Genomic DNA, 27545 nt, shown 5'->3' with positions numbered 1-27545 from the left:
CCCCTCCTCACCACATGTTTTTCCCCAGTGTGGGACTGGGCTCTGTGTGGAGGCAGAAGGCAAGCTGTACATGCAGGCACACACACTCCAAAAGGTAATTTCGATAATTTATTTTACAATCAAAGGTCAGGCAGGGCAGAGCCTCTGTGCCAGCAAACCCTCACAGTGCTGCAGCCTGGGGGCTCCTTCCTCCGCCTCCCTCCTCCTCCTCCTCCCCAGCCCCGAAGTTGTCACTGATTACAGCGCGGTTCTCCCTGCGCTTCCATGCCTTCCTCATCCTCCTCCACCTCCTCAGCAGGTTCTCCTGGGCAGGAGCCCGGGGCTGAGCAGTGGAGCTGCCCGGCCCCATCTGACCCATCGAGCTCTTTATTTCAGCTCCAGCCGCAGCCCTGCAGTGATTTTTTTCAGCTCTTTTCCCACAAGTTGTTTTTTTTTTACTCCATGCGATTTCAGCCCCATCCCTATAGATTTTGTTTCAGCTCCCGGCCCTGCAGTGATTTTTCCAGCCCCAGCCCCAAGGTGTTTATTTCAGCTTCATCCCTACAGATTTATTTCAGCTCCAGCTCCATGTCTCCATCAGTTCAGCTCCAGCCCCGCAGGTTTCTCTCAGCTCCACAGCTCCCGGCTGCAGTTCAGCTCTGGGATGTTGCAGCTCCAGCCCTACAGTGATTTTTCAGCTCTGGTATTTTTCCCACAAGCTTTTTCATCAGCTCCAGCCCTGCACTGATTCTTTCAGCTCCAGACCTACAGTGATTTTTCAGCTCTGACCCTGCAGTGGTGTGTTCTACTCCAGTATTATTCCCACAAGCTTTATTTCAGCTCCAACCCTATGGATTTTATTTCAGCTCCAGCCCCTTCCCCAAGATCCTTATTTCAGCTCCATCCCCAAGATCTTTCCTTAAGCCCCATCCCTATAGATTTGTTTCAGCCCAACCCCCTTTTTTCCCCCAAGCTTTATTTTTTTTTTAACTCCATGAGATTTCAGCTCCTGCCCTACAGTGATTTTTCAGCTCCAGTGTTTTTCCTACAGCTTTATTTTAGCTCCAGCCCTATAGATTTTATTTCAGTTCCTGCCGCAGATTCTTCATTTCAGCTCCGTGTCTCCATCAGTTCAGCTCCATCCCCGCAGGTTTCTCTCAGCTCCACAGCTCCCGGCTGCAGTTCAGCTCTGGGATGTTGCAGCTCCAGCCCTACAGTGATTTTTCAGCTCTGGTATTTTCCCACAAGCTTTTTCATCAGCTCCAGCCCTGCACTCATTCTTCCAGCTCCAGCCCTACAGAGGTGTGTTCAACTCCAGTATTATTCCCACAAGCTTTATTTCAGCTCCAGATCTGAAGAGGTGGTGTTCTATTTCAGCTCCAGCCCCTTCAACAAGATCCTTATTTCAGCTCCAGCCCCAAGATCTTTATTTAAGCCCCATCCCTACATATTTGTTTCAGTCCTAACCCCTTTTGTCCCCTAAGCTTTTATTTTTTATTTTTTTTTTTTTTACTCTGTGAGATTTCAGCTCCAGCACTACAGTGATTTTTCAGCTCCAGTGTTTTTCTTACAGCTTTATTTCAGCTCCAGCCCTACAGTGATTTTTCAGCTCCAACCCTACAGTGGTGTTTTCAGCTCCAGTGTTTTCTTCCCACAAGCTTTATTTCAGCTCCAACCCTACAGATTTTATTTCAGCTCCTGCCCTATGGTGTTTCAGCTCCAGCCCCTTCCCCAAGATCCTTATTTCAGCTCCATCCCCAAGATCTTTCCTTAAGCCCCATCCCTATTGATTTGTTTCAGCCCAACCCCCTTTTTTCCCCCAAGCTTTATTTTTTTTTTAACTCCATGAGATTTCAGCTCCTGCCCTACAGTGATTTTTCAGCTCCAGTGTTTTTCCTACAGCTTTATTTTAGCTCCAGCCCTATAGATTTTATTTCAGTTCCTGACGCACATTCTTCATTCCAGCTCCGTGTCTCCGTCAGTTCAGCTCCATCCCCGCAGGTTTCTCTCAGCTCCACAGCTCCCGGCTGCAGTTCAGCTCTGGATGTTGCAGCTCCAGTCCTACAGTGATTTTTCAGCTCTGGTATTTTCCCACAAGCTTTTTCATCAGCTCCAGCCCTGCACTGATTCTTTCAGCTCCAGCCCTACAGTGATTTTTCAGCTCAGGCCCTACAGTGGTGTTTTCAGCTCCAGTGTTTTTCCCCACAAGCTTTATTTTGGCTCTGGCTCTACAGTGATTTTTTTCAACTCCAGTATTATTCCCACAAGCTTTATTTCAGCTCCAGCACTACAGTGATTTTTTTCAGCTCCAACCCTATAGATTTTATTTCAGCTCCTGCTCTATGGTGTTTCAGCTCCAGCCCCAGGATCTTTATTTAAGCCCCATCCCTATTGATTTGTTTCAGCCCCAACCCCTTTTTTTCCCCCAAGCTTTACTTTTTTTTTAACCCTGTGAGATTTCAGCTCCAGCCCTGCAGTGATTTTTCAGCTCCAGCCCTATAGATTTTATTTCAGCTCCATCCATGCTGCAGATTCTTTATTTCAGCTCCAAGTCTCCATCAGTTCAGCTCCAGCCCCGCAGGTTTCTCTCAGCTCCACAGCTCCCGGCTGCAGTTCAGCTCTGGGATGTTGCAGCTCCAGCACTACAGTGATTTTTCAGCTCCAGTGTTTTTCCCACAAGCTTTATTTCAGCTCCAGCCCTATAGATTTCATTTCAGCTCCAGCCCACATTCTGTATTTCAGCTCCAGCCCTACGTTCCCCGTAGTGATTTCAGCTCTGTGCTGTCTCAGCTTCAGCTCTAGAATCTGTCCTGGCTCCAGCTCCTTCCTCCGGCAGCTGCTCCCGGCGTTCCCAGCGGCGCTGCGGGCTGTTGACAAGGTTGTCAATCACTCGCACATCAATACGAGCTGTCACCACTGTCCCGATATCACCTTGAGGGGCATGTCCTAAATAGAGCCTTGAATCAGCCAATCGCAGGCGCTGGTGGGGGGCCCCGCCCCTCTGTGCCCCACCCAGCCCGGAATGGCCGCTGGGTCCCCGGTTCGCGTCCCCGGGGGCAGCGCTGGGGCCGGGGCTGAGCCCCGAAACAGCCCCGAGCCCGCACCCCCCGTGGGTTTCCAGGCCCGAAGCGCAGCCCTGCGGCTCCGCTCCCGGCTCTGCGAACAGCGGGATCCCCCTTTGGGGCTGGAACCCCCGGCGTGATGGGGAACGGGGAGCCAACCCAAAGTGCTTGTGAACTGGGGGCACCTGCATGGGGAGGAACGGGCAGGGGCAGCACCTGCCCCGGGGAAACTTTATTGGGCCTTATTATACTTTGTTATTTAAGTTGTTACACACTGTGCTTATAATGATGTAAGAAAATAGTAACAGTTATTATTGAGTTATATTATTTGAGCCCCGCAGTCACACGGGGAGCCGGGTCTGGCCCCCGCAGCGCCGCCCGGGCCTCCCCCGATCCCCCCACCAGCTCCCCCTTCGGCCCCACTCGGGACCGGTCCCCTCACCGCCCCGACCTCCGCTGCGCGATCCCAGCGGGGAGCAGCCGGCGGGACGGGGCCCCGCTCCTCCGCCCCGCATCTTCCCGCGCCGCTCCTGCCCTCAGCCGCTCTCCCCGACACGAACCGCGGGCTCGCGAGCAGCGGCCCCGCCGCCCCGCTCCCCGCGCTCCCGCTCCCAGCGCTCACCGGCGGCCTCAGCCCGCGGAGCCGCAGCGCCACCAGCTCCCACGGGCGCCGCTCCACAGTAACGCCGACACCTCCACGCCCACGCACTTTATAGTCCCCGGCCCCGCCTACCTCACCCATTCAGCCAATCCCGACCAGAGGCTGCTCCCGGCCCCGCCAATCCAGCCCCCCGCCCGTTTCAGTTCCACCCAATCGCGGCCCGTCCCTTGGATCCGCCCGCCGGGTGCGGAGGTGGGGCGGCTCGTTACCGGCCGTGTGGGGACAGCGGGACGGGAACGGCGGTTTGTGTGTTTGAACTCGGTGCTGGGTTCGCAGCTTTGCACTTGTTTGCATGTGTGGATGAACCTCTCTGTGTGAGCCGGCTCCACTGAGCACCGCGGTGAGACATCAACTGCTACGTGTAGGCAAAAAGAGCTGATGAGCTCGAGATGTTTTATCGATTGCTCTGATGAGAATTCAAATTACTCCTAGGGTACGGGAAAAGGTAAGTCCTTTTGAAATAATATGTGTGAGACCTTATTTTGTGAATTTGGCTGGAAGTGCAGACCAGATGCATATATCTGGAAACCAGATACTTACAGAATATGTTCTGTTTTGGGGAAAAACTCTCTTATCCTTGAACGGGTCTATCCAGGAGGCAGCACTTTTCCCCTCGGATGTACCAGTGCATCCTTTTCGGCCAGGAGATTGAGTGTGTCTTTGAACCTGGAAGGACAAAGCTCTGAAAGAAAAGCGGAAATGCCCATACACTGGTAATTAATAACACTGAGGTTAAGCTCAAGGGAATTGACTCTTGGATAAATTACTGCAGGGTTAAGAAAAGTCCTGAAGGATGGCAGGCCGCTTGGGAGACTGCTCCATAGAAACTGAGCATCAGAAGAATGTGATGGGCTGTGTTTGGTCTAATAGCACAGCATATGTTACCTTAGAGTGTTTACAAGAAAGTCTATAATTTGCTGTTGGAATTTTTGTCTTTTAAACAATATTATTTTGGTGTTTATGTAGCTATGAACCTAGGTTTGTCAGGAATATGTCTGTTGAGTATCATAAAACTCCAAAGCCAAAGTGGCATCCATGGACCTAAAATGTCCACCTTACGATGATTCAGAAAGCTCTGAAGATTGCAAATAAGACTGATTGTTGGGTGTATACTCGTTTTCCAGAGCAGAGTGATAAAGAGATTCCTGTGGGGACCTGGGCGCGCACCGCTGGGAGCTGTAAGTCCGCGGAGGCACCAAAGCGCCCGGACTACAACTCCCAGCGGCCCCCGCGGCAGCACCATTTAACCAATTTCGGCTTTTTTTCCCCGAAAATTCCCCGAACAGACGCTCCCACCCACTTCAGCCCGGAGATGGCGGGAGCAGGCTGCCGGGACACGGCATAAAATAAGAGAGCGCACAACTAGGTTTGATTTGTTTGTTTCCTTCATTTCGGTGAGTTTTTGGGCAATGAGCACTGCAGATCTGTGCCCAGGCTTGCTGAGGTCTGGTGGCTCAAGTGAAACGCGCTCCCAGGAGCGCTGGGTGAAGTTTGAAGCAATTATTTAAAAACGCGAGACGATGAACTTTGTATACCAAGACTAGCAGAGTAGGTACCTGATATGCACATAAAAATTATTTGAGGCATAACTCCTGTCAATTGGCTCCTTTAAATAGTTGTATAGTCGTTACCACTTTAAAGAATGATTCCTGCCGGCAGTAGCTAACCTAAAGATATGTAAAACAGTTGTAGGTCAGCTTACTGCTCTAACAAAGAGCAGAGTGACTTGCAAAACAGCAAAACAGAGACGACCTCGCAGCTTTAGACACTTTGGAGCCTCACAATGAGTTTAGTCTTGGTTTAGCACATACATATATATCTCGAGACTGACAGATAGTGTCCTTTAGCTGAACGTTGCTCGTTACAGGCTGAAATGATTATGTAACCAATACGCAAATGTGAAACCAATTTGCTCTTTAGGACCGACCAGGGTAGTGTGTGTGTGTATGTATGTATGTAGTGCCTGCTATTTTTCTTCCTGGCGTGCTGGCTTCATTCCAGCATCCGCACTCGCGCAACTCTGAAAGACCCGGTGTGTCCGCCTCCGTGTGTGAATTGGGCCCGTTTGCCTGAAAACTAGGAAAATAACGCAGTTTCTGTGAAAACGTTTGTGCAAAACTGTTAATTTGCGGGAGCGCCGCGCGCACCTCGTGTGTGCGCGCGCCCGCCGCTGAACGCGCCGCGCGTGCCTCTCCCCGCTGGCCGCCGCTTGAGGCGGTGTCTCGCGCCGCTCCCGCCCTTTTCTCTGAGGGAAGCTCGCGCGCCGCGGTAGGTTCTCGCTTTGTGATTTTTGTGTGTATGTTTTTTATTGTAATACTTGGGGGGGGGGGTGTGGCTTGTGTAATTTTTTTTAGTGAGTTTTTCGTGAATATCCACAGTTGTCTTTGATTGGAGGCAGAGGTTCCGCATCTTCTGCTTTGTAACATGGGCTGAAGTGTTTTCTGAGTCTCCCCAGAGGTCCTGCTGCGCTGCCTTCACTTGCATGTTTCGAGAGAGGTGGTTATAACAACGAATATATACCACAATTGCAATACTATGTGTAAAGTATGCTTTTTGTTATGACCTTATTATTTTTGACGTATTTTTCCATCTTCCTTGTGGCCGATGAGGCTATGGGTCCTGATCCCGAGGGAACGTTTGGTGATTACGGAGAAATAAACTTAACAGCAGAGTCAATTATACTGTTAATTATTTTATTGACGGTGCTGGGGAGCACTGGGGATTACCCTCCATAAGTTCTTCCTAGACTGGCTGCTCTTGCGTTGCTTATACTCACATAATTATCACATATGCATTACGATTTTTGAAAGTTTTTGTATACATCTATACTAAGAAATGATTGATGATGTTAGTTATAATTGTTTAATTTCTTACTAACAATGCATCTATTAATTATTGGTTAAATATAAGCACTCTGCTTCTAAACAATATTATTACTTAATCTTCTGTCTCTCTCTCTCTTCATGCAGAAGGATCTAAAACTTGAAAAACATCCCCTCGTTTTGCAGGTGGTCAGAAAGTATTTATCATGTCAATTAGTTAATGATGGGTGCACCTTTTGTAATTTAATCACAGTACACATTAATTTAGCAGCTTCTCTTCCATTCCCTGCTTTTCAATATAGTTGCAAATTCTTTTGCAGTATAGATCTACAAAATATTATAATCTAGTGTTGCAGTACAGCATGGTTATTTGTTACCCGATAGCAGTACCAAATAGAACATTGTGGCATAATGCAAGTAAAAATTATTAGCATTAAAATTAGTCACAAGATGTATCATTTTTGGTGACTTAATGTAATACTTCAGTTTATTCACAGAAGGATTTGCAATTGCTCATATTTCAATACTGTCTAAGAGTCTTTAATTCGTAACAAAACCAAAATTCGTTATTGTCAAGACTATAATGATCACCAATAATGCCAACAAGGGATAATTTGCAGTTTCAGATTTGACCTGTGCAGACATTTGTTTTAGTTCATTTTGGGCTATAATAGTTTTCAGTAAAGATTTGTGTAAAAGCGTTTGTTACTACAGTTATACTTTTAGAGTTACTAATATCAATGCTGAGAGAACTGTAAAGTGGTACCTCTGGTTCTGACATCTGTTTCTTATCTGGTGCTTCAATAGTGAATCCAGGCAGGTTGCTCGTTAATCCTGATTGCAATAAAGGCTGCCAGCAGCACCTGGAATGGTCTATTCCACTTATCTTCTAAAAAGGTGCACCTGAAAAAACTTTAACATAGACTTAATCTCTTGGTTTAAAAGAAAAGATGCAAGTTTTCCTTGGCTCAAGGCTTCACTCTAATTCTGAGCAGCACTAAAGGTAGTGTTTGATTCCACTTCAAATTAGCTTCTTGACAAATTTTATTTAATTGCTATTTGATTATATGATTCATTTTCTTTTCTACCTGCCTACTTGCTTCAGTCTTGTAAGGAGTTTGCAACTGCCAGTCTCTAATTTTTTACTGACTTGCAGCACTACCTGTGTAACAAAATATGGCCCTCTATTGGAGGACATCACAGTGGGTATCCCAAATGGGGTATAATCTCATTTAACAAGTCTTGTCTTAGTAACAGTTTAGGAGACCCAGGCATATATAAGAACTTACGAATTCCAGTTTGTTTTCTCAATTTATATTTGTTTGACTGTAAAAAGGAAAGCTTTCTCTTGTTGGCCAGTAGCTTCCACTACAGTTACAAAATCTTTATTTAATGGTATCAGTTCCTGATTCAAAATGAAATAAGATGCTCCAGTATCAATTAAAAACTCAGTTTATTTTCCTTGTTTTCTTCTTCCCTCTCCGAAGCTTCATCTTTCGTCACCTCAGAAGGTGAAGACACATGATCTTAAATTCTTCCCCCCTGTGGGGGCACGTAATCTTCTGTTCTCCCCTCTCATCAGGGGAGTTTTCTGTCTGATTCTGCATGGTTCAGCTTCCCCTGTACTTTGTTTGGCTCCTCTTCCAATGTTAAAAAACCAGGATCCTGTGGTGCCAAATTAATACCACATTCTTTCTGCCACTCTGAGTGATTTTTGCAAAGCAAAAAATACCAGCATACAGAACTTGACTCCATTTTACTTCTCTCTTTAAGAATAATATTAAAGTATCATAACTCAAAGTTTTGTTAAGAGGCCACTTTTCCTCATCATCTAATTTATACAATGGCCACTGATTATAATGTTTCATAAAGTTTTCTCTATTCACATTATCACCAGGTGGTTCCCCAATCTCTTTCCTGTGAGCCAAAATACACCCTGTCAGGCTCTAAGCACTACTGTACTGTCCTCCCATTATGCTTTATACAGAACAACACAGCTAATCTTATAACAAATAAAAACTAGGAGTATTAATACTAAAAGCTACCCACAGCATACAATCCTCACAATTTGTACTCCAAGTTTATCCCACTCACTCCAAAACTTAAAACTAACACAAAACAATTGAGGGACACAGCTCAAATCTTTTTAACACTCAGCACTACAATTAGGACACTTTACAGCCTTTGCCTTTTGGAGAGTACTTCCATTTTTTGTCCAAGAGAAACGAGTGGACTATTGATGTGTGCTTCTGACAAGATTTGTTACAAAATTGTTGTTGCAGTCGCAACAGGTGGATGATTCTGCTGTCTGCAACATTGCAGCTTATTGGCAAATGGTATAAATTTGTCTAGAACTAGTTTTGCCTCAAGGATGGAGTTCTGTGGCTTTTACTAACATCAATTTGAGACACAAGAAATCTTTGTTAACAGACAGGCTTTTTCTAAAGCGAGAGAGTCAGTTACTTCTTACCAGCTCTGGCTGCTGCTCTTTGATTACTCCGTATGTTGTGAGTGCCTGGTTACTGGGACTCTATTAGAGTGCGTTTGCCTGATTTTCCTTATGGAATTCTCCCTGGAGGACAGGCCTCATACCCAACAAGTGGTTTTCCCCATTTCCTCAGTGTTGTCAAACAAATAAGTGTGCTTCTAAGCTGGAGTCTGTTAACAAATTATTCTCCTGCCTGACACTATTCTTATTCTCTTGCCTGTGTCCTGTTTTCAGATCACTACATCGGCTCCTAACCCAGAAGAGCTGGGAGGACTCACTCCGCAAATGCCCAGTGACTGTGGGCATTTGGCTCTCCAGGGCTGAATGGCTGCAGCTACAGCAGAACCAGAAGAACTCTGCAGTTTCAAGACATCTTTATTCCCTGTACATGGTGGCAGCAACATGGGTAAGTAAGTTTTTACTATAAAGAGTAAAACAAATATAGAGCATCTTTATTCCCTGTACATAGTGGCACCAACGTGGGTAAGTTTTTACTATAAATAAAACAAATATAGAGCAAAGTGACAAGGGGCATTCAAAGCGCTTGGGTGCAGCACCACAATTGCAGCCATTGCCAAATGTGATACATCCCTTCTATGATCAGACAGATAACAGGTTTCAAACCATTGGGTAACGTGTGTTCTTTCAAATGTCTTCTCAATGATTCTAAAGCAAATGCAGTGAACGCATTTCCACTGACTTTGCTTCCTTCTGCACACGAGCACTGTGATTACAGGATTATCATTGCAATAAAGTTATAGTTAGAGAAAATACCTTTTGGGATTTCTCTGTGCACAGAACAAATGGGCCCTGCAGAAGAGAGCACAGCATTGCTTTTAAAATAACTTTTTTCTGTTTGTTTTTCTCTGGGGTATTTATAATTTTACCAGCTGTATATTGCATTATTACGTGATGCCAGTGTTTCCCTTTTCTGCTTGTGCTAATAGGAATATTTCAAATTTTTCAAGCAAAGTGTGGAGGAGTAGCATGCTGTAATTTCTGTGGTATTTCTGAATAGAATATGTGTTCGTGTGTAAAAGTTTGGAGGATGAGGAGGGTCAGAGAGGAGAGAAGTATCAAAAAACCTAAAGGCTGAACAAGAATACCTGAATGTTTTAACCCTTTTTAGTTAATATGTAATTAAAGTTATTGAGCAGGAAATACTGACTTTCCACTAGTGTTATTGAAACTGGTGAAACTAGGGCTATTGGGTTGCCACGCACGATTTCTAATTCTATTCTGAAAGCCTTTTACTTTCCTGTTGCTCTCAAAACCAGTTTCAAATCTAACAGATAATTACAAATATTTGCTTTTGTTAATTCAACCCAAATCTAGTATTCAAAAATGCAAGACTTAAATCTATTTGATTTAGTTTATATAGACCTTTTAAAACAGGACTATATAAATGTAATTACATTCGGCCCTTTGAAGGCAACCACGGGGCTGGTATGGCCCCTAGTGAAAATGAGTTTGACAACCCTGGTCCATATCATGTGTTTCTCTTGGAAAGAGACACTCAGAACACGGGATGGGACAGCACATCTGTTCCCAGAAGAGTTTCATTTGGCCTCCTATCACTTGATTGAAAGTGTGACGTGAGCCAAATCAACATTATATGCATACTTATTGAACGTACGCTCAATAAGGCTGTACAGATCTGTCTCTTTCATTATCCGCTTCTGGTTTTGCTAAAAGCAGACTTTAAGACACAAACTATATGCAGAAAAACGCTACTGCGTCTGTTGTCGTTGGACAGAAAGGAACCGATAAGCACAGTGAAATTGTGTGTCTTTTCAAAATGCTGTGTTACAGCTTAGTTATTTACATGTACGTGTTGTAAGCACTGCTTCCTTCTTCCGGTTTGTGGAGAGATACCTATTTTGGCTTTTGCTTACAGACAGCTTACAAAGGAAACTGAATAATTTATCGCTTTCCTTTGATCTTTAATGTTTTGATGAATTACAGAGCTATACACATGCACTTTTATCTTGCCTGTAAGTGATTTTAAGTGTAATTTCCTGTCCTGAAAGTGAGGTGCAGGCAACCAGTAGAAGATGGAGTAAGAGGGTATCTCACCATCACTGGATTTATCAGATTATTTAGATAGAAAACCTTTAAAGAGTTTCTGCATCTGTAATTACATTCCACCACTGATGGACTTGAGTGTTTTGTGCTCTGTAGCTATGTGAAAAGTAACGGCTTGCATTCAGCATTCAGGTTGATATTGCTAAATTGAATTACCATTTCTGCACATTACTTTCTGCCTCAAGTTGAAATAATTCCATTTGTGATACTAATTGCTGCGATTCCTGTTTATTTATTAACCTCCACACCCACCTATATGCCTAAGTACATGCAGGTACTAAAACTACTGTGTTTTTAAGCAGGGCCCATGCAACTTACGCTGTAGAATTATTAATTAATCAGAAGCAGTGGGGGCAGGATTTTCCACGTGTCAGTGCTCTGTATGTGCATGGTCAGTTCCGGAGAGCTGAGACTTTATGCAAGATTCAAAACCAAATAGTTTGAGTTGTGCTTTTTGACCCAGTTTCAGCAGTGTAAATGTGTACTTTTTACCCATTGTACATACCTTGAATACAGCTCATGCTGACGGTACAGTTCTGGTAGGTGAGGTATTATTAAAATGTGGTGTTGTGTGTGCTTTAATTATGTACGTTTGACTTGGGTATGTGCCTTATGCCTTTTCTTTCCTGGAGTCCGGTTCACTAGTGCTCCTGTTACATCAGTAAGCCTTTTAGAGGGTTGTGCTAAATAGACAGATGGTATTACATCTGTCCCATCTGCAGACAGTATAGAGGTGGGTGGAATATTGCAAATGAGGATTGACCGGAGTGACCATGTTTCCATTTGTGTTGATACAATGTACCAGCATAACATTTATTTACATTTTTATTCATTCATATATTTATGTGTTCACTTTTGCTTCCTTTTTCCCTGTTCCTCCTTTACCATCTAGACACGGTTCCAGATCAGGACTCAGGTGCAAGAACTCGGCCATGGCTGTTTCTTTCTTGTGTGAAAAACTGGAGCCCTCCACATTTGCCCTCCGGACAGCTACACCAAAAGGGAGTTGACAGAATGTGCTTGTGCTGTTAAAGAAAAGGTAAGACATCCCTGTGTGCTGCCCCACAGTGTTTGTCTACTGAGATTCCCCAGGGAGTTAACCAAATTGTTTGGGTTTAGGAATTTATTTTTATTTTTACTTCTAGTGTTCAGTGCAGTTCATGTGCTAGAGTAGCCCACAATTAGGCCTTGCTTGGGTCTCATAATAAACTTCAGCCTCATGCCAGAGGGAGACTGGTCTAAAACAAATCCCTAAGATATTAGGTGGCATTTGGGCCATATGAGGCACTCCCTTGGAAGTTACCAAGATGAGGTTGGTTAATTACATTCAATTTCATGTAGCAAGGTCCTACTCTTAAGACTGGGCCAAGCTAATGCACTTAGAACTGCATCTTCAAACTGTCTAGGCTTTTCCGGTCTTTGGAAATGTCGACTTCCAACAGGCTGCCTGAGTTCAGCTTTGCTGAACCTTTTTGATGACCTCTCTCCTTTTGTTAGGCACAAACACTGAGAGTCAAATGTTAGTTACTTTTAGATTTTACCAAACATCACTTGTTCAGCCTCTGTTAGTGTGCTCTCAGCTGTACAAATTTTCCATGGTGTCGTGCCCTGGAGTATCGGCAACTCCGAATTTCAGCAGGGGCAGACAGCATCTTATAAGACGAGTTAATGCTGGTCAGGATACTGAATCACAGGGAATGTACTTCCTAGGTGTGAAAAAAACCAAACCAACCCAATAAAACACTAGGAAAAAGTGATTGGAAACATCAAAAGTAGTAGAAAATAAATTCTCTAATCTCAAAGTAAAAACAGGATAAGAAACAGAAATTACGGGCCTGAAGTAGCAACAGCCTTATAAACCAGAGAGAGTGAGTGCTTCTTGAGAGTTATTTGAGGTGTAAGGAAAAGGTTGGGTACTACTCCTGCACAGCAAAAAATAAGCAGCAGCAAATAGCAGTCATGTTCAACAACAGACCTGGGCTTTTGGCATCTGTTTTCCTGTAGAATACATGCCCAGCCTGTTACTTCTATGGCTAAAGCTTTTCAAGCTGTTTTCCTCTAGTTATGTTTAGAATTTAACACTTCTGAGCTCACTGTGCCACCATATCTCATTAATTTGAAATGGATCTAGATAAACACATTGTCACACACCTGTCTTTCCCTTCGACAGGCATTTGTTAGCACCGATACTCTCTGCTTCAGTCACACATGTACATCCCGTCTGATGCTGAAAGGTGGGAAGGAAACTACGTCTGACGTTTAGAAACTGCCTGCCGTCCACCTTGCTACAGCCAGCTCTGCTGAGAGCAGCAACTGGGCTGCTGGAAGGTTGGTTGCAAAATTCAACTGCGTATTTTTTCTTTAAATAACTGCCTATACAACTGACTTACACTACAGAACGCAGATGTACACTGGTAATAGTTATTCCCCTTTAGGGAACAGGCTTGCATACATAATGTACCCGTAAACTGACATAAAGTTAGAACTTTCTCAGCTGGTCTCCAGTAGGAGGACATAATCAGTGCTGGATGTTCTTTGTGTGCAATTACATACTAGAAGTATTATGCCAGAAACTGGAATGAGATTCCAGTCTTGGCTCAGATGCCTGAGCAACAGGAAAATGTCAAGTTAAAAGGAACATCTACACAATACAATGACGGTGAAAACAAACAGTAGGGTAAAATAAAAATATTTAAGTGCTTGATAGTTTTAATGATGCTAAGATAGAATATTCAAAGGACAGGCATAATCAATTAAAAAGCTTCAGTTAAAGCAATCAAGCACAATCCTTTAATCAACACCACTATTGTTATCTGGCAGCAATACACGTGTTCAGTCCTGGGCAACCAGCACGTTTCCTGCTCAATCCCAGCTAAAGTACAATGATCACTGGAGGGAAAACAACTGGAATTTCTGTCCTTTTCTCCAGACTCAGACGGACCAGTCTTATCCCAGGTGAGATTAAGTTAATACGTTCTTGCTAGCCCTCAGGCCCCACGAGAATGAGGGGGCAGAGCAGCAGTGACTCACCTGGGGACAGACTCTACCCTCAGCCCAGTTAAATATTGCTCCTGAATACCAACCAAATAATGTTTTTTGATAGAGACACTGGGGAATTATCTATTCTTCTGTTCTTCCCTAAGACACAGAACAAAATTTTCTTTGTATGGTACCTTAGTGTCGTAATCAAATATGAACATTACAGTGTAAGCTGATCAGAACACAATTACAACTGCAAGGAAATGAGACCAAACATGAGACATTTACTAAAATCCAAGGCATAAACTTTCTTTTTTTTTGGTACTTTGATCAGGAATCAGCTACATCCATCTGTATATTAAAAAGGTGGGTTTGTGGGTTTTTTTTCCTGACAAAAGAAAGGTTCTGAGTCAAGGTGGCAGTATGTTATTATGGTGAAGAACTACTGCTCTGCAGGAAAGAATGTTTAAATGAAAATCAAGAAGTAACCAAATACAATGTTAACTTGTATTGAAGGTCAAGGAATAAATAGCAGTATACCTGAAAAAGCCAGTACCTCAAAGACATTAAGAATGCAGAGCACAGTACTACACCTCAGATTCATTGAAGATAAACATTTTAGGATGCTTCAAATGTCACATCCTGTCTAAACACTTTAATATTATAATTTCCTGAGACAAAACATAAAAGTATGAAGACTGAGTAAACCAATCACAGTTCACAAATACATACAAGCAACCAGTTCTTGAATTTGCTTTATTTTTCTCTGCATAAGGAACCCTGCACAGGCAATTCAAATTAAAACAAAATAAATATGTGAATATTCCTGTAAAACTGTCCTTGCTAATGAACAATTATACACAATGTACAACTCTTCATGTTCACTGGGGAGGGGCTTACAAATGTACTATTCCCAACAAAAACGCACCAAAATGTCTCCATGCAAACTTATCAAAAGTGACCAAAAAAGGAGAAAAAACTTACCAATCATACTTTTTGTTTTCTTTTTTTTTTTTCTTTTTTACAATCACAAAAAAATAAAAACATCTAATTTTTTGTTACATTTAGAGTAACTAAAATGTGGCCACTGTCTATTAACATCTGTTTTTATGTTCCTAAAACATCTATGGTTACTGTAAAATTATGTCAACAATGAACTGGATTTAGGGCACTATTTGTAGTAAAAGGAAGCGGATTTTGTTCACAGAATGTTAATAATCTGTGTCCGAGCCCTCTGCATTGTCCACATTCCGTGAGAGCATGTAATTGTCCATATCTATAGACCTGCAATTATTGATTGCATAGCGCAAACGCTCTGCCATGATTAGTTGATTGGAGTACGGTGGGAGCCTCAGTTGAAAGAAACAAGTCTGTGAGGTAGGCAAGCTGTCATAAGGCTGTGGAAATGAGCAAAAGAGTAATAATTAATAATTGTTAAATGGTGAATGAAAGAAAAAAAACCGCAACACATCCATATTTCATTGCTCCCTCCCTTCCTTGTCTCTATTATTCAGCAATTTCCTTTTAGGAAGCAGACGAATCTTCCTTGTTTGCAACACTTTTTTCATCCTTAATTATGTGCAAAACTACTGCTGTATCACCTGCTCTGTACATAATTCAACTCACTTATGAAAGTCAACTATTTGAAAAGTTGATTGCACTACTATTTAGCAGCACACTGGAAGATACCAAGCAACATTCAAATTACATACCATAGTGTGCCTCAACATGAAGTAATTTGAGAGACACCTAACCAACGGTGACAGTCAAATCAGTGCTACTTTAGATTTTGCCAAGTTTTTCATTCATGTATTTCACAGAACTCTTGTGCTTTCACTGCACAAAACCCAAAAGCAATGCCAAATGAATGCATCCTGTAAGTAAGTAATATACTGTAAACTCATTACAGTGGTTTTAAGGGACTACAGTCCATTAGTGGTCACATGTTGCTGCTTACAGAGATGTAAAACTTTACAAGAGTGATAATTATCAAATGAAAAAGATGGAACAGAAAATGACTATACACAAGTTACAATACAAGAAGGTTTGTTTCTTGCACAAGAAGTTGTCTTCACCTCCGATCATATAACTATACTGAATGCACCAAATGAGTTAAGATGCACTCCAAGTACTTCTACACGATTAAAATGTTTGGTTTTAATGGCATAACCCATCCCATACTTTCTCTGTAAATTTACAATTACAGAAATCTCTTTCCTATTGTCAAAGAACGGATTATACTAGACAGGAATTTAAAAAAAAAACCCACCAAAACAAATGAAACCAGCATCTTACCCTATCAACCTTCATTATTTGGAATCGCTGAGAGATATCAGCTGTGTTGGCTGGCAATCGAGATCTTCCTGACACAAACCTCATGAAAAGGACTCTCTCCTCATTTGAAAATTCTTCAAGGGTATGCCAGAACCACTGTACCAGCTGATGCTGCTCATCAACTTCTCTGTATCGCACAACTTTCTTCAGCACTTCAACAGATATTTCTGGCATTCCACAGACCATCTGCTCCAACTGCTTGGCAGTCAGCAGAGACAGCAAAGGAACAGGAACAATCCAAGACATTCCTTCTCTTACAGCAGCCACCTATTGCCCAAAAAGAAGACACGTTTGAAATGCAGTCCTCTTACCTCTGCCACTTATTGTACCATCCAAATGCAAAAGTAACATATCAGCTGATAAATGGCATCAAGAGAGAGAATTACAGAACATCTGTCAAATACAACTTACCACACATGCATCCCCTGTAAGGGCTGAATCCTCTCTCAAAATCCTCGATAGTATTAAACGTATTTTAAATTGTAATTGCACATTAAAAACCATATTTTATTATAAAACAGAAGAACTTTAAAAAGTACAAGTTGGCAGCACAAATTATGATGGTGAAACCAAAAAAAACGGTGTATATACACCATATATCTGAGCTGGAACAAAGTCATATTTGTAACAAATCAGCACTTGTTCTAGAAGACACAGGAGTTAGTACCTCTGATGGGAAAGGTACTTTTCTAATGCAAATAATATCATGCATGCATCTATATCTTGAGAAAAAGCAGAATTTTCCTAGCATATGTTGCTATAATGTCTAATTGCAGTGCACAGCATGCACAATTACAGGTGCATGTGGGGCCGACAGTTGCAGTGGGGCTACTCTAACAAAAGACAAGTTCCGATTTCTAATACTCTTTTGTCAACTGAGCAATTACTAGGAAAAACAGGACTAATTTAAAACAACACTCCAAAACATTATGTGGGGGGGAAAAGCCATGGGGATCCAGGCAAGATGCAGAAAACCAAACTTTTTTTATTCTCTAATAAACTGCAATGGAAACTTGCAGAAATCAGATTCACTGTTTGCATTAACAATGGGGACAGGGTCACAATAAGATCCTTACCTGACGGTCCATTTCATGGAGTCTGTACTCAATTGCCCTCTCCACATATTCTTTCCTGTTTGAAAAGGTAAGTGGGATACTGTTCCCTCCAGGGATTATGGGAACCATTTTACCATCAGCACTTTGGCCAACAAAAGAATCTAAAGGAATCATCTGTTATGCAAAACAGGAAAAGTATGTTCAGTGTCAGTCACTCTAGTGATCCAAGTTTAATATTTTACTATCAGTCCCCTAGAGCTATAAGAAGATGACAAACTCTTCCAAATACATATAAAGTGCTTGTTATCCCAATAATGCAGACATTGAATTACGTAAATGCTGAAGTTAAAAAAGCGACGGCTGTCAGAATAAACCTAAAAGCTCCACCTTTCATATCTTACCTCATGGAAATTTTCTTCAGTAATCCCACTGTCTTCAATGTGAAGAATGCTGTTGAGGGTCTGCACATAGAGCAGATCTACCTCCTCCAAATCCTCCAAGATGAGTGGGATACAACAAAGTTGCTTCCAGACCATTGGAGCCAAATGAAGATCTAATGGCTTTTTTGTACGAATAGCTACACCCATGAGAATGCCCAAGAACTTAAACTGCATCAGATGTTCATCTAAACATGCTGAAGGGTTAAAGAGAAACCTGCGAGAACAAAGAAACAGTGTAAATACTCTAGTAAAATTTCTATGCTAGTTTATTAGAAGTAAAAGACAATATTTCCAAGCACAGCATAGTAACTGCCAACACACTTATCAGCAAGGGGCATCCAAATAAGAAGATTATTGTTGTTATATTTAGCTGTTAAAATAATGGAGGCTGAGATAGGCAGAACTAACTCTGCCCACAGAGGCTGGCATCCTCCATGTTACTCTCACTTCTGCCATCAGCCATCCAGAAGTTCATTTTATTATAAAACCGTACCCTCTCCACAATAAAGTAACATCACAACCTGAAGGAAAAAAATATACTAGAGACAATCATGAAGTCTCATCATTTGGAATAAAACGGTAAATAAAAGATTTTAGTTTTCACCTGCTAACACCTGCAATAAAAGCGAATCCCAGACAACTTACCTATCTCTATTGTAGCCTACTTCAGCTGTAGCATTTGGGGAAGGAATAAGCAGGTCTACTATTCCAGTTTCCAGTTCCTTAAAAAAAATCAACAACAGAACAGTCAGCTTAGACACAGGGATAACAAACCTATTACAGAAATATTATGACATCACAGCATTACAAGACAGAATATTCCCTTAGAGTGATGATTACTTCTTATAAACTAATGTGAAACATTTAAGAGAAACTAAACATGGTAGGGATGATTTTTAGTAATAAAATCATGTTTATTTTGAGACCTGCCCTTACGTCAGACTGTAATGGTTATTTTACTGTTGCTGATCTGGGATAAATTCTTGGTACCTGTTTCAGAAATAAGCATAAGCCATAACACCTTACTGGTGTGGCTTTTTCAAGAACCAAAAATGAAGCAAATTTTTCAATGCGTTTTGTTCTGAACCCTCAGCACACCTCATTCTTAATGTCAGCTGCCTAGGAAAGAGCCTCAAAATTACATCTCAAGTCCTTACCTGAATCAACCCTACTCTGGTCTTACGTGGTTCAGAAATTCCATGAATAAATTGAGTTCTTCAGTTTCTTCCATTCTGTATCCTACCTCTATCACCAATGCCAGCTCCAGCACTATCCATAACTATTGCCCTGTCCTAGACCAAGGAGATACACTAATTAGCTTCACTAATCTACATATTTTGGGTTTTGAGGCTCCTGGAAGACTTGAGGAACAACCAAACTTCTCCAGCCAGCATTGTCTTGAATCTTCCTCCTGGCTACAATCACAGCTGTGTCGCAGGGCTGAGACACACCTTTAAAACTACAAGCAGCACACATTAGCATTGACCAGCTTTATCTTAGGCCTGGTAGTCTGAATTGTTCAGTTTCCAGGAGAATCTGGAAAGACAGCTGTGTTGATAACAGCAAAAGTATCCTGGTTACAGACAGTCATTAAAGTGCCCTTTCCACTACTGATCTCCTTTCCAGCACCGAACCTGAGAGGTGACGCATATGAGAAACACCTACTTGAGGTGTTTCTGTATTGTACACATGGAATGTACTGTCACAATGTGTAGAGGCCATCTCTGAATTCCAGGAGCCTGCTGTAACACTAATTATCTTGTGGCCTTATGGTAACTCCTTGCAATCCAGGGACATTGTTTTACCCTCACCGATGTCCCTAAGTTGGCACCTCTACTGTTGTGCCTTAGGAATGAAGAAAAATCATTTGTTAAGCTGCAAAAAGGAAATGTGAAAAACACCTAAAGACTCCAGAGAGAAGAAGAACTCTACTGATGCATTTTGAACTAGTTTTTGACTTTTCATACCTGACACATTTCTGTAATGGTGTCATCGAATACTCCACCTGCATCATCAGCTCCTTCTCCAACCAGTTTCACTTTCCAGGCACGGGAAGGTAGGCGAAGGTCTGATGCATTGAGTTTTACCACTTGTCTTGCTATCTGTACAAAAATGGGCTTGCATTTCCGACCTCTTTCAAAAAACAAACAAAAAAAAGATACAGCCATACAATGTAACTCATAAACACATAATAACAAATTTGGACAGAGCTAGCTCAGTATGCCAAAAGTTATGGAAAATGTATCAATGTCAGTATTTGAGGTCTAATACAATGCCTGTGAAAGTACTACTGACCTGGTAGATATCCTCTTCACAGTAATCTGCGGCCCGTAGTTCTTCCCCTGTACCATCGTTTTTCCTATGGAGCGGACCATGGGGAGCGTGTATACTCGTGGTGCTAGCAAGGGCCTCAGCTGTCCTTGAACGATTCCCCATGTCCCAGCATTGTAATGAGATGTACTGTTCTGCAATAAGGTGGTATGAGAAGAAACTTCTTAATAAAGGATATTAATTCCATTCTTTACAGAATAAAAACCTTCTTAATAACCACTAGCACTTTCTGGAAACAGACCAGTTAGTACTTTCTGCTTTTACCTTTGAGGCTAGTGAGCTTTTAGAAGCTGAAACACTGACACATCAATGTTAGCATAAACAAAAATATGTAACAATGTCTCAACAAAGTTTGGTTTAATCTGGATTTACTTTTTTTAATCTATTACAAAAAAATGACAGAAGCTAAGATCCATCTTGATCTGGTCAGAAACTCTCCAGTGACGTGGCATAACACACAACACAGATAAGCTGCTTTTTTTAACAAATGGAATTTTACCTGATTATTGGGACTGAGGTTTAGTAATCTCCACGAAGAGTACATGAGGTCAGAAAAATGGTACAGCAGTCTGAGCCTTGCTCGTACTGTGTGAATGCTCACTTCTTTCAGTGCCCCGTACTGTGGTGGAATGGCATCAGGTAAACCAAGCTGTAAAGGCACGGAAACACCTACCACAGAAAAAGGGAAAAACAACATTATTTCATAAGGGGTAGCTGTGATAGAGTTGATTTTCTTCGTAGTAGCTTACATGGTGTTTAGGTGCCTCCTGGAGTTAAACCAAGACAATAGCAAAATTAAGAGGCTAAGATCATTTGAAAACTTGCACAGATATAAACCAGAACGAATTTAGTCCCAAATGTTCAGAAGTTCTTGTTCCACTCATTGCCCAGGAAACACAAAGACTAAACCAAATGACCAGACAAACGATCTGAGTTGTTTACCTGGAGCTCTTGGTGGAACCGCTGGAGCGGTCCAGGCAGCGCTGTGGCAACGTCCCGCTGAAATCTGTCGGATGTTCTTTCCTTGCAGGACTGTTACGAGGGTTGGTTCTCTGACGTGGTTGGTATGGCCCAGTCCAAGCTGACAATTTATAACAGATGTAAAAGGGACAAAGAAGAATCAACCGCGATGATACTTCTAAAAGTCTCTAAGTAACACTTCAGAACAAATGGTACAAAAAGGGATAAAAAATACCATATACATCTTTTATTATGCTAGCATTTACCTTTTATTTTTGATAAAACATTGCATTCATACTCGATGGGAGTAGCAGATTTAGGTGTCAAAGAGACCTTAAAACAGTCAGAGATTTTTGGAAGCTTTTCTGCACACCGAGGGACTAATCCATGCTGCTGAATCATCTATGGTGCACAGTCTTCCTCATGAACCATCAAGAGAGCTCATATGTCTCTTCTGTGCCATTTAAACACCATTTTTGCTCTAGCACACAAATTGTTACAATAGCTGATGAAAATACAATTTGTTTAATGTTCACTGAAGCTGTTCTGACTTTTTACTGATAGTTTCATATCATGTTCTAATTTCATATTCTACAAGTGAAAAGTTCATTTAAAATAGAATTTTTTTTACCACTCCATATAAAACCTTTTTTTTGCACTGCAACAAAAATAATTTAAAACAGGCTGTCAGAAGGAAGTTTCTCTGATTTTTTTTACCCTATTTTTCTCTTCCAGAAACACAAAAAGCCCTATAAAAAGAAACAAACAAAACCAAACAAGTTCCTCTCAGAAATTATTCTAAACAACTTTCTCAACAACCCTTCTCAAAAACTGAATCCTGAAGTAACCAGAGGATGAACTTTGCCCAATATTCCTGAAACACTAACAGCCAGTATATATCAAGAGGCTTTTTCTTGTGCTTGTAGCATACAAAACCGTCAAGAAGCTGAAGTGCTTTCAAAAATTTCAGTTATACATGGGGCAAGGGAGGAAAATGGACTTTTTAATGGCAAGGATAAAATTAGGGTCCCAAAGCAAAGAGAAAATTTACTATTCTTTTTTCTGACTGTAAAAAATTACTCTCTAAAAATGTTACTCTCTATCTTCTTTACGAAAAGCATCTAAATCTGATTGACATCAACCATAAATGTTACGATATTGAAAAAATTTATGCCAGCTCAAGAATTAGGTAATTCGTAATTTTCTAAATAAACCCTTTGATTAGAATAATTGGCGTAGAATGTTTTCAGCGCTTTCCCAAACTACTACCATGTAGGGCATAGGAAATAAAATAACAGAAATGCCTGAAATGTTCTTATGGCTGAGGAGGTGGGGAAGGAGGAGAACCAAAATGAAAGCTTTCTTTTCCCCCAAAATAAAGTCATTCCAAATGTGTTTGCAAAGCACAATTCCGGCCTTACAGAGGTCAGAAATAAAGAGGGCCCAGGACATACCTGCCCCTCGGAGTTGCTCCCCCAGGCGTACACGTCCCCTGCGGATGACAGAGCCAGCGTGTGCTCCGCTCCCACCGCGATGTCCTCAATGAAGATTCCGGACAGCACGGGCACTTGTTGGGGTCTGTTGTGATTGCGAGCGCGACCTTCTGGCAAACCTATCAGGCGATCTGGAATGGCAAGCACACATCTGTGTATGTAAAGAACAGCAAAATGTTAATGGTACTTGCAGGCAGAAGTCAGGGAGGGACAAAACGCAATTCTCCGTGGCCTTGGAACCGTGACACCAGTGCAGCCGCTCAGGGAGAAATCTGGTGTACGTTTCCTACAAACCAGCACTTCCTACAGTGCTCATTTAGAGCTTGTATTTTCACTTAAACAAAATCAAATTCTCTTAAACCAAGACTTATAGATCCTAATGTATGATTTTATAATGCGTGTGAATTAACTGACTTGAGAAGTTTAAACATGTTTAATTTGCACATTTGCACATTCTCCTGCCCACATTTTTAAGGCATAGGCTTCATTAGACCAAGTGAACTTTTAAGTAACCCAAGGTTTTTGGACATGTGAAATTCAATGAATGAAGTTTTAGGAAAACACTCTTCAAAAAGTAAATTAGTAAACTGAAAGGCTAGCCTGAGATCAAACTAGATAGAGCTACAAATCTGGATTGTAGGCCTATGTTAAAACTGCATTGTTGAAGTTCCAAAATTCAGATTAGGTCAGAACAAATGTAAGATGTAGCATTCTGTCAGTCTTATGTCATATTGTTCTCCCTTTTCACTTGCAGTATACAGAAACCTATAGATGGAAAGGTCCAAATACCAGATTGTCCTACCTTGTCCAAAAGTATATACGTGACCATCTTTTGTCAGTGCAACAGAGAATTGGGTTCCACAGGCAACTTTTTTTATTCCAATTCCACAAAGAATATCCACTTTCTAAAGGGTAAGTGAAAGGAAAAATTGCTATGGTATTGTGAGGATCTAAACAGAAAGCAAACGTGAATTTCATCTGTAACTCCTGCTTCCAAAAAGAAATTTTACAATGCTCACTGTGCAGTGCATACATTGCAGGATTACTCTAATTAATGCTTGTAAATTAACGCAGGAAACTGAGATGCAATTTTTTTCTTTAGTGGAATTAACACTTTATTCTACACACAATGATTCAAAATACCTTTTTTTTTAGTAGGAATAAGTGGGGAGTGGCTCCGGAGGAAGTCAATGAGTGTGTAAAGAACCTTCCCCCCAAATTCCAAAGTAAGAAAGCTCTTATCTTTAAGCTAATCCTAAAATTTTCACTATTTGTATTGCCACTGAGATAAGGTCACTAGTATTGACATGAAATCCTTTAAAGTGTCAGGCTCAGCATAACATATCATCAGAACGATTTATGCCAGATTGTGTCAGAACAGTATAGTAGATGGAACTAATAATTTGCTTCCTAAAATTTAGACTCTGAACACTGTGTAACATATTTAACAACACTGAAAATGTATGCTCTGTGAATTCTAACCTGAGGCGAGGATTTTGCAGTGGAATTTCCCAAACCAAGTTTGCCATAATCTCCGTCTCCAAAAGCCCAAACCATTGAGCCGTCTGTTGACACAGCGACAGTATGATTGAGTCCGCAGGCCACCTGGGTGAGAAATACGTTATTAGGACAGTTTTTGCTAACTTGCTACTAACTCAAACACCCCAACTGCCTTTAAGTGAAGAAAAATGGTGTTTTAAGAAATAAGTATTCTTTTAAAACCATTAAAACATCCATTGCTCAAGACATTTAGGACCATAAGCAAAGGAGAGTATTAATGCTGCATGTGCTCAGTTTAAGAATACAAAAATGTTAAAAGACATGGGCACTTTTGCAGAAAGAGGATCAAAAGGGTCAGGAAAGTAATTATATTTAAAAATATGCATCATAATCACAATAAAAGCCATGGTAAAAAACACCACCACCACAAAAAAACCAAAGACCCCACAAACAAACAAACTCAAACCAAACAAACCGCCAAAAAAACCCACAACCCCAACAGAACACTTAAATATGTTGAAAACATCGGCTTTACACAAAGATACATGGCTAGTTTTAGATAAACCATGCCTGTCCAATCTGGTAACCTTCCAGCGCCGTCACTCTTTCTGGAAGTTTCTTATTGGAAGTATTTCCAAGTCCTAATCGACCATAATCACCATTTCCAAATGTGAAAAGTTTACCATCCGCTGTCACCACAGCTGAGTGTTTGAAGCCACATGACATCTGGAAGCAAAATAATTATCATTTTTTACACACATAAATTTGGGGGGGATAATCATATCAGCTATTCCAGGTAATTACGTAATACTTTTTCCTCCCATAGACTACATTTACTTAGTAAAGAGCTAAAATACAGATATTTTATTATTAATGACTTCTCCAACAACCTCTCTCTTACTCTCAGCAGTAACGTTAAGGAGGAGAACAGGTGAGTATTTGGGTGAGGAAAGGCTTTCAGGCGTTTCATTTTTTAATTTATTTTTATCAACTGCTGTTTTCTGCCAGTAGATTGCTTTTGTTGTAGGAATAGTTTATATTTTATAAAGAAACCTCCAGTCAAAGCCAAACACATTTTTGTGCATTGTTCTAATGTACATTTAGTACTTCGGAGGAGGTCTCAGACACTGGTTTTGTAGATCAAAGTCACCTGACAAGGACCAAGGGAATCTTCTAAATTGAGAGAAATAAACAGCCGCCTGTTTTCACTCAGTATATGAACCCAAACTGCCAAGACAAAGTGGTTCTGGAATGTTCCTAGCACGGGGCTACCACAGCTGCAGTGTGGAGGAGACCGTAAAGATTTTGGCACCTGCACCACTTCTTCTCCTTGCAGAGCCTCGATCTGCCTGGGCCTGCGCTGCCTGTCGCTGTTCCCATGGCCCAGTTTGCCGTAATCTCCATCCCCCCAGCTGAAGACTTCCCCGCTCTCTGTCAGAGCCATGGAATGTCCGTCAGAGCCACACGAGGTCACCAGCTGGGTCACCACGAAGCCTGTTAGAGAAAAATCAGAAAACGTAGTTTAGACTAAATTATAATAAAAACGATCATAAACTTAACATGCATTCATCCAAGTGCCCTGGTGGCAGCCGAATAAGTCTGCAGAAAGGAACCAACCACCATAACAGTTCTCTTCTTATAACAATTTGTTTATTCTTATTTTGAACAAAACCATCGTCTTTTCATGTATGACCTATGCTTCTGGCTTGCCATTAGTTTTGAAATGAAACGCTCCCATCTTGAGCAAACGCTTTTCCCTGAAGACTTCTTAAAATTAAGGAATTTTAACGTATTACTACTTCAGTCTTAAGGAGAGATAAGCATCTAGTCTATTTGTTCAATTTTTAAGTTATAGACGACAATATTTTGATGTATAAATCTGCACAAAGAGCATCAACACAAATAATTACATTCACTATGAAAATGCTTATTTGGGTTTCATGACCGGACTCATCTCACCCCCGGAGTCTCACCTTGCAGTGCTGAGATGACTGTTAACACATGAAGATCATCAGAGTTTCCTTGTCCCAGCCGCCCATAGCTCCCTTCTCCACAAGCCAGAACCGTGCCATTGGCTTGAATGACAAAAGTACAATTCTGACCACAAACAACCTGGTTTAGAAAGACACAAAGGAGTTTGAAAGACTTTCTGTTAGATGCAGAAACACTGTATCACCTGTATTACAATATTCTCTTTTTTTTTTGCCTTTGTAATTATATTGAGACAGCAGACTCTTCTGCCACACCGTTAATACCTATGTGACAACATAAATTACTTCGCTGACACTTGCTACTAGTTTTGCAACCCTTCTTCCAGTGAGAGAAATCAAAATATACTCCTACCTGAGATTTAGTTCTGATGTTCCCATACTCAATATCAACATTATTTCATAAAACAAGACTGGCGCATGTATTATGTCAAAGCTGTGCAGGAATTTTCAAGTCGTGCTTAGATCAAACAATTTCGTTTTGTCAGATACTAATGGCTTCGTGATTTGCCTTTGTCAAATAGAGACTTTGTCTTTAGTGAAAACACATGTTTTAGGGGTACTTTATAGTAAATTCAAACAACAAATTGAAAAGACATTTTGAGAGAGATTGTGACAAACTGTACAACCAACACATGCTAAATCGTTACAAATAAAAGCAGGTGACTGTTTTTAGATGATCACCTGCTGAGCCTGAGAGAAGGAAGGTGCGGCTACTGGTATCATGACATTTCTCCCAGCTTCTGCCAGCTGTCCGTGTCGTCCTGCTCCCCACAGGTACACGTCACATTTGCCTCCCAAGTGCCAATCCTATGGAACAGCACGAAACAATGCTTTACAACACCAGTACCAATAGCTTACCAATGTTTAAAAATAATTCAAGTAAACTAGAATACCCCCCACCTGACAAAAAAACTCAGAATAAAATGAACAAAAAGCTGACAACAAAAATACCCCGAACTCATCAACTTGACTAACCTCTGGCCTTGATGTTGCCCAAGACATGATCTGCTCGTCCATCCCATTGATCCATTTACTGTTGTCCTACACAACAAAAGCCACAGTTACCACATTCAGTGCAAGAAATGCACATTCTTTTGCTGTTATGAAATACATGTTTTCCTTTCTAACTAAGAACAATATTAACATCCAAATTATTCTAAATGGTATAGCAGTAAGAATGAATGTGGGCAGGCTCAAATACTTTAATTTTGTCCCCAGGCCAAGTTTATTTCCTTACTACATCTATCTAGCAACGACACTCTTATGCATGACTTGCAATCAAAATAAAAACAGAAAAACAAACCAAATTTATGATGAAGTAATCTTTCCCTGATCACTGATGCTTCGGGCTTTTTGAAGTTTTCA

The 27545-nt window shown here is 41.4% G+C and overlaps 1 protein-coding gene and 2 long non-coding RNA genes across 15 annotated transcripts in view; 1 reads left to right on the top strand and 2 right to left on the bottom strand.

Annotated features, from left to right (window-relative positions):
* Positions 1 to 2456: 2456 nt before the first annotated feature.
* On the bottom strand, positions 2457 to 3756 carry LOC135580585 (uncharacterized). Its single transcript, XR_010475471.1, has 2 exons — positions 3664 to 3756; positions 2457 to 2925 (listed from the first exon to the last, which is right to left on the bottom strand). It is a non-coding gene; the product is annotated as an uncharacterized LOC135580585 (long non-coding RNA).
* Positions 3757 to 3864: 108 nt separating this feature from the next.
* Positions 3865 to 26726, top strand: LOC102095118 (uncharacterized). Of its 2 annotated transcripts, none has more exons than XR_010475469.1 (5): positions 3865 to 4147; positions 9247 to 9418; positions 11990 to 12136; positions 13268 to 23915; positions 25329 to 26726. It is a non-coding gene; the product is annotated as an uncharacterized LOC102095118 (long non-coding RNA). The 2 variants fall into 2 exon arrangements; XR_010475470.1 differs by having other exon boundaries at positions 3875 to 4147; positions 13268 to 14052; positions 15591 to 26726.
* Positions 14819 to 27545, bottom strand: part of HERC1 (HECT and RLD domain containing E3 ubiquitin protein ligase family member 1) — a 110664-nt gene continuing 97937 nt past the window's right edge. For 11 of the 12 annotated variants that reach the window (XM_065077001.1, XM_065077000.1, XM_065077003.1 and 8 more), the window contains exons 62-78: positions 27156 to 27221; positions 26862 to 26987; positions 26163 to 26301; positions 25502 to 25683; positions 24760 to 24915; positions 24172 to 24294; positions 23492 to 23594; positions 22651 to 22820; positions 21179 to 21317; positions 20736 to 20905; positions 20201 to 20370; positions 19873 to 20038; positions 18551 to 18627; positions 17867 to 18119; positions 17487 to 17639; positions 16372 to 16677; positions 14819 to 15473 (exon numbers count right to left, since the gene is read on the bottom strand). In XM_065077001.1, coding sequence (XP_064933073.1) covers positions 15288 to 15473; positions 16372 to 16677; positions 17487 to 17639; positions 17867 to 18119; positions 18551 to 18627; positions 19873 to 20038; positions 20201 to 20370; positions 20736 to 20905; positions 21179 to 21317; positions 22651 to 22820; positions 23492 to 23594; positions 24172 to 24294; positions 24760 to 24915; positions 25502 to 25683; positions 26163 to 26301; positions 26862 to 26987; positions 27156 to 27221 — 2685 coding nt within the window. In that variant the 3' untranslated portion in view covers positions 14819 to 15287. Of the gene's footprint in view, positions 15474 to 16371; positions 16678 to 17486; positions 17640 to 17866; positions 18120 to 18550; positions 18628 to 19872; positions 20039 to 20200; positions 20371 to 20735; positions 20906 to 21178; positions 21318 to 22650; positions 22841 to 23491; positions 23595 to 24171; positions 24295 to 24759; positions 24916 to 25501; positions 25684 to 26162; positions 26302 to 26861; positions 26988 to 27155; positions 27222 to 27545 lie in introns of those variants that run through there. The other variant, XM_065077012.1, reaches the window with a different exon arrangement.

Source organism: Columba livia, chromosome 11 (assembly GCF_036013475.1).
Source record: "Columba livia isolate bColLiv1 breed racing homer chromosome 11, bColLiv1.pat.W.v2, whole genome shotgun sequence".
NCBI classification, from domain to species: Eukaryota; Metazoa; Chordata; class Aves; order Columbiformes; family Columbidae; genus Columba; species Columba livia.
This window is presented reverse-complemented; position numbering and strand designations above follow the sequence as displayed.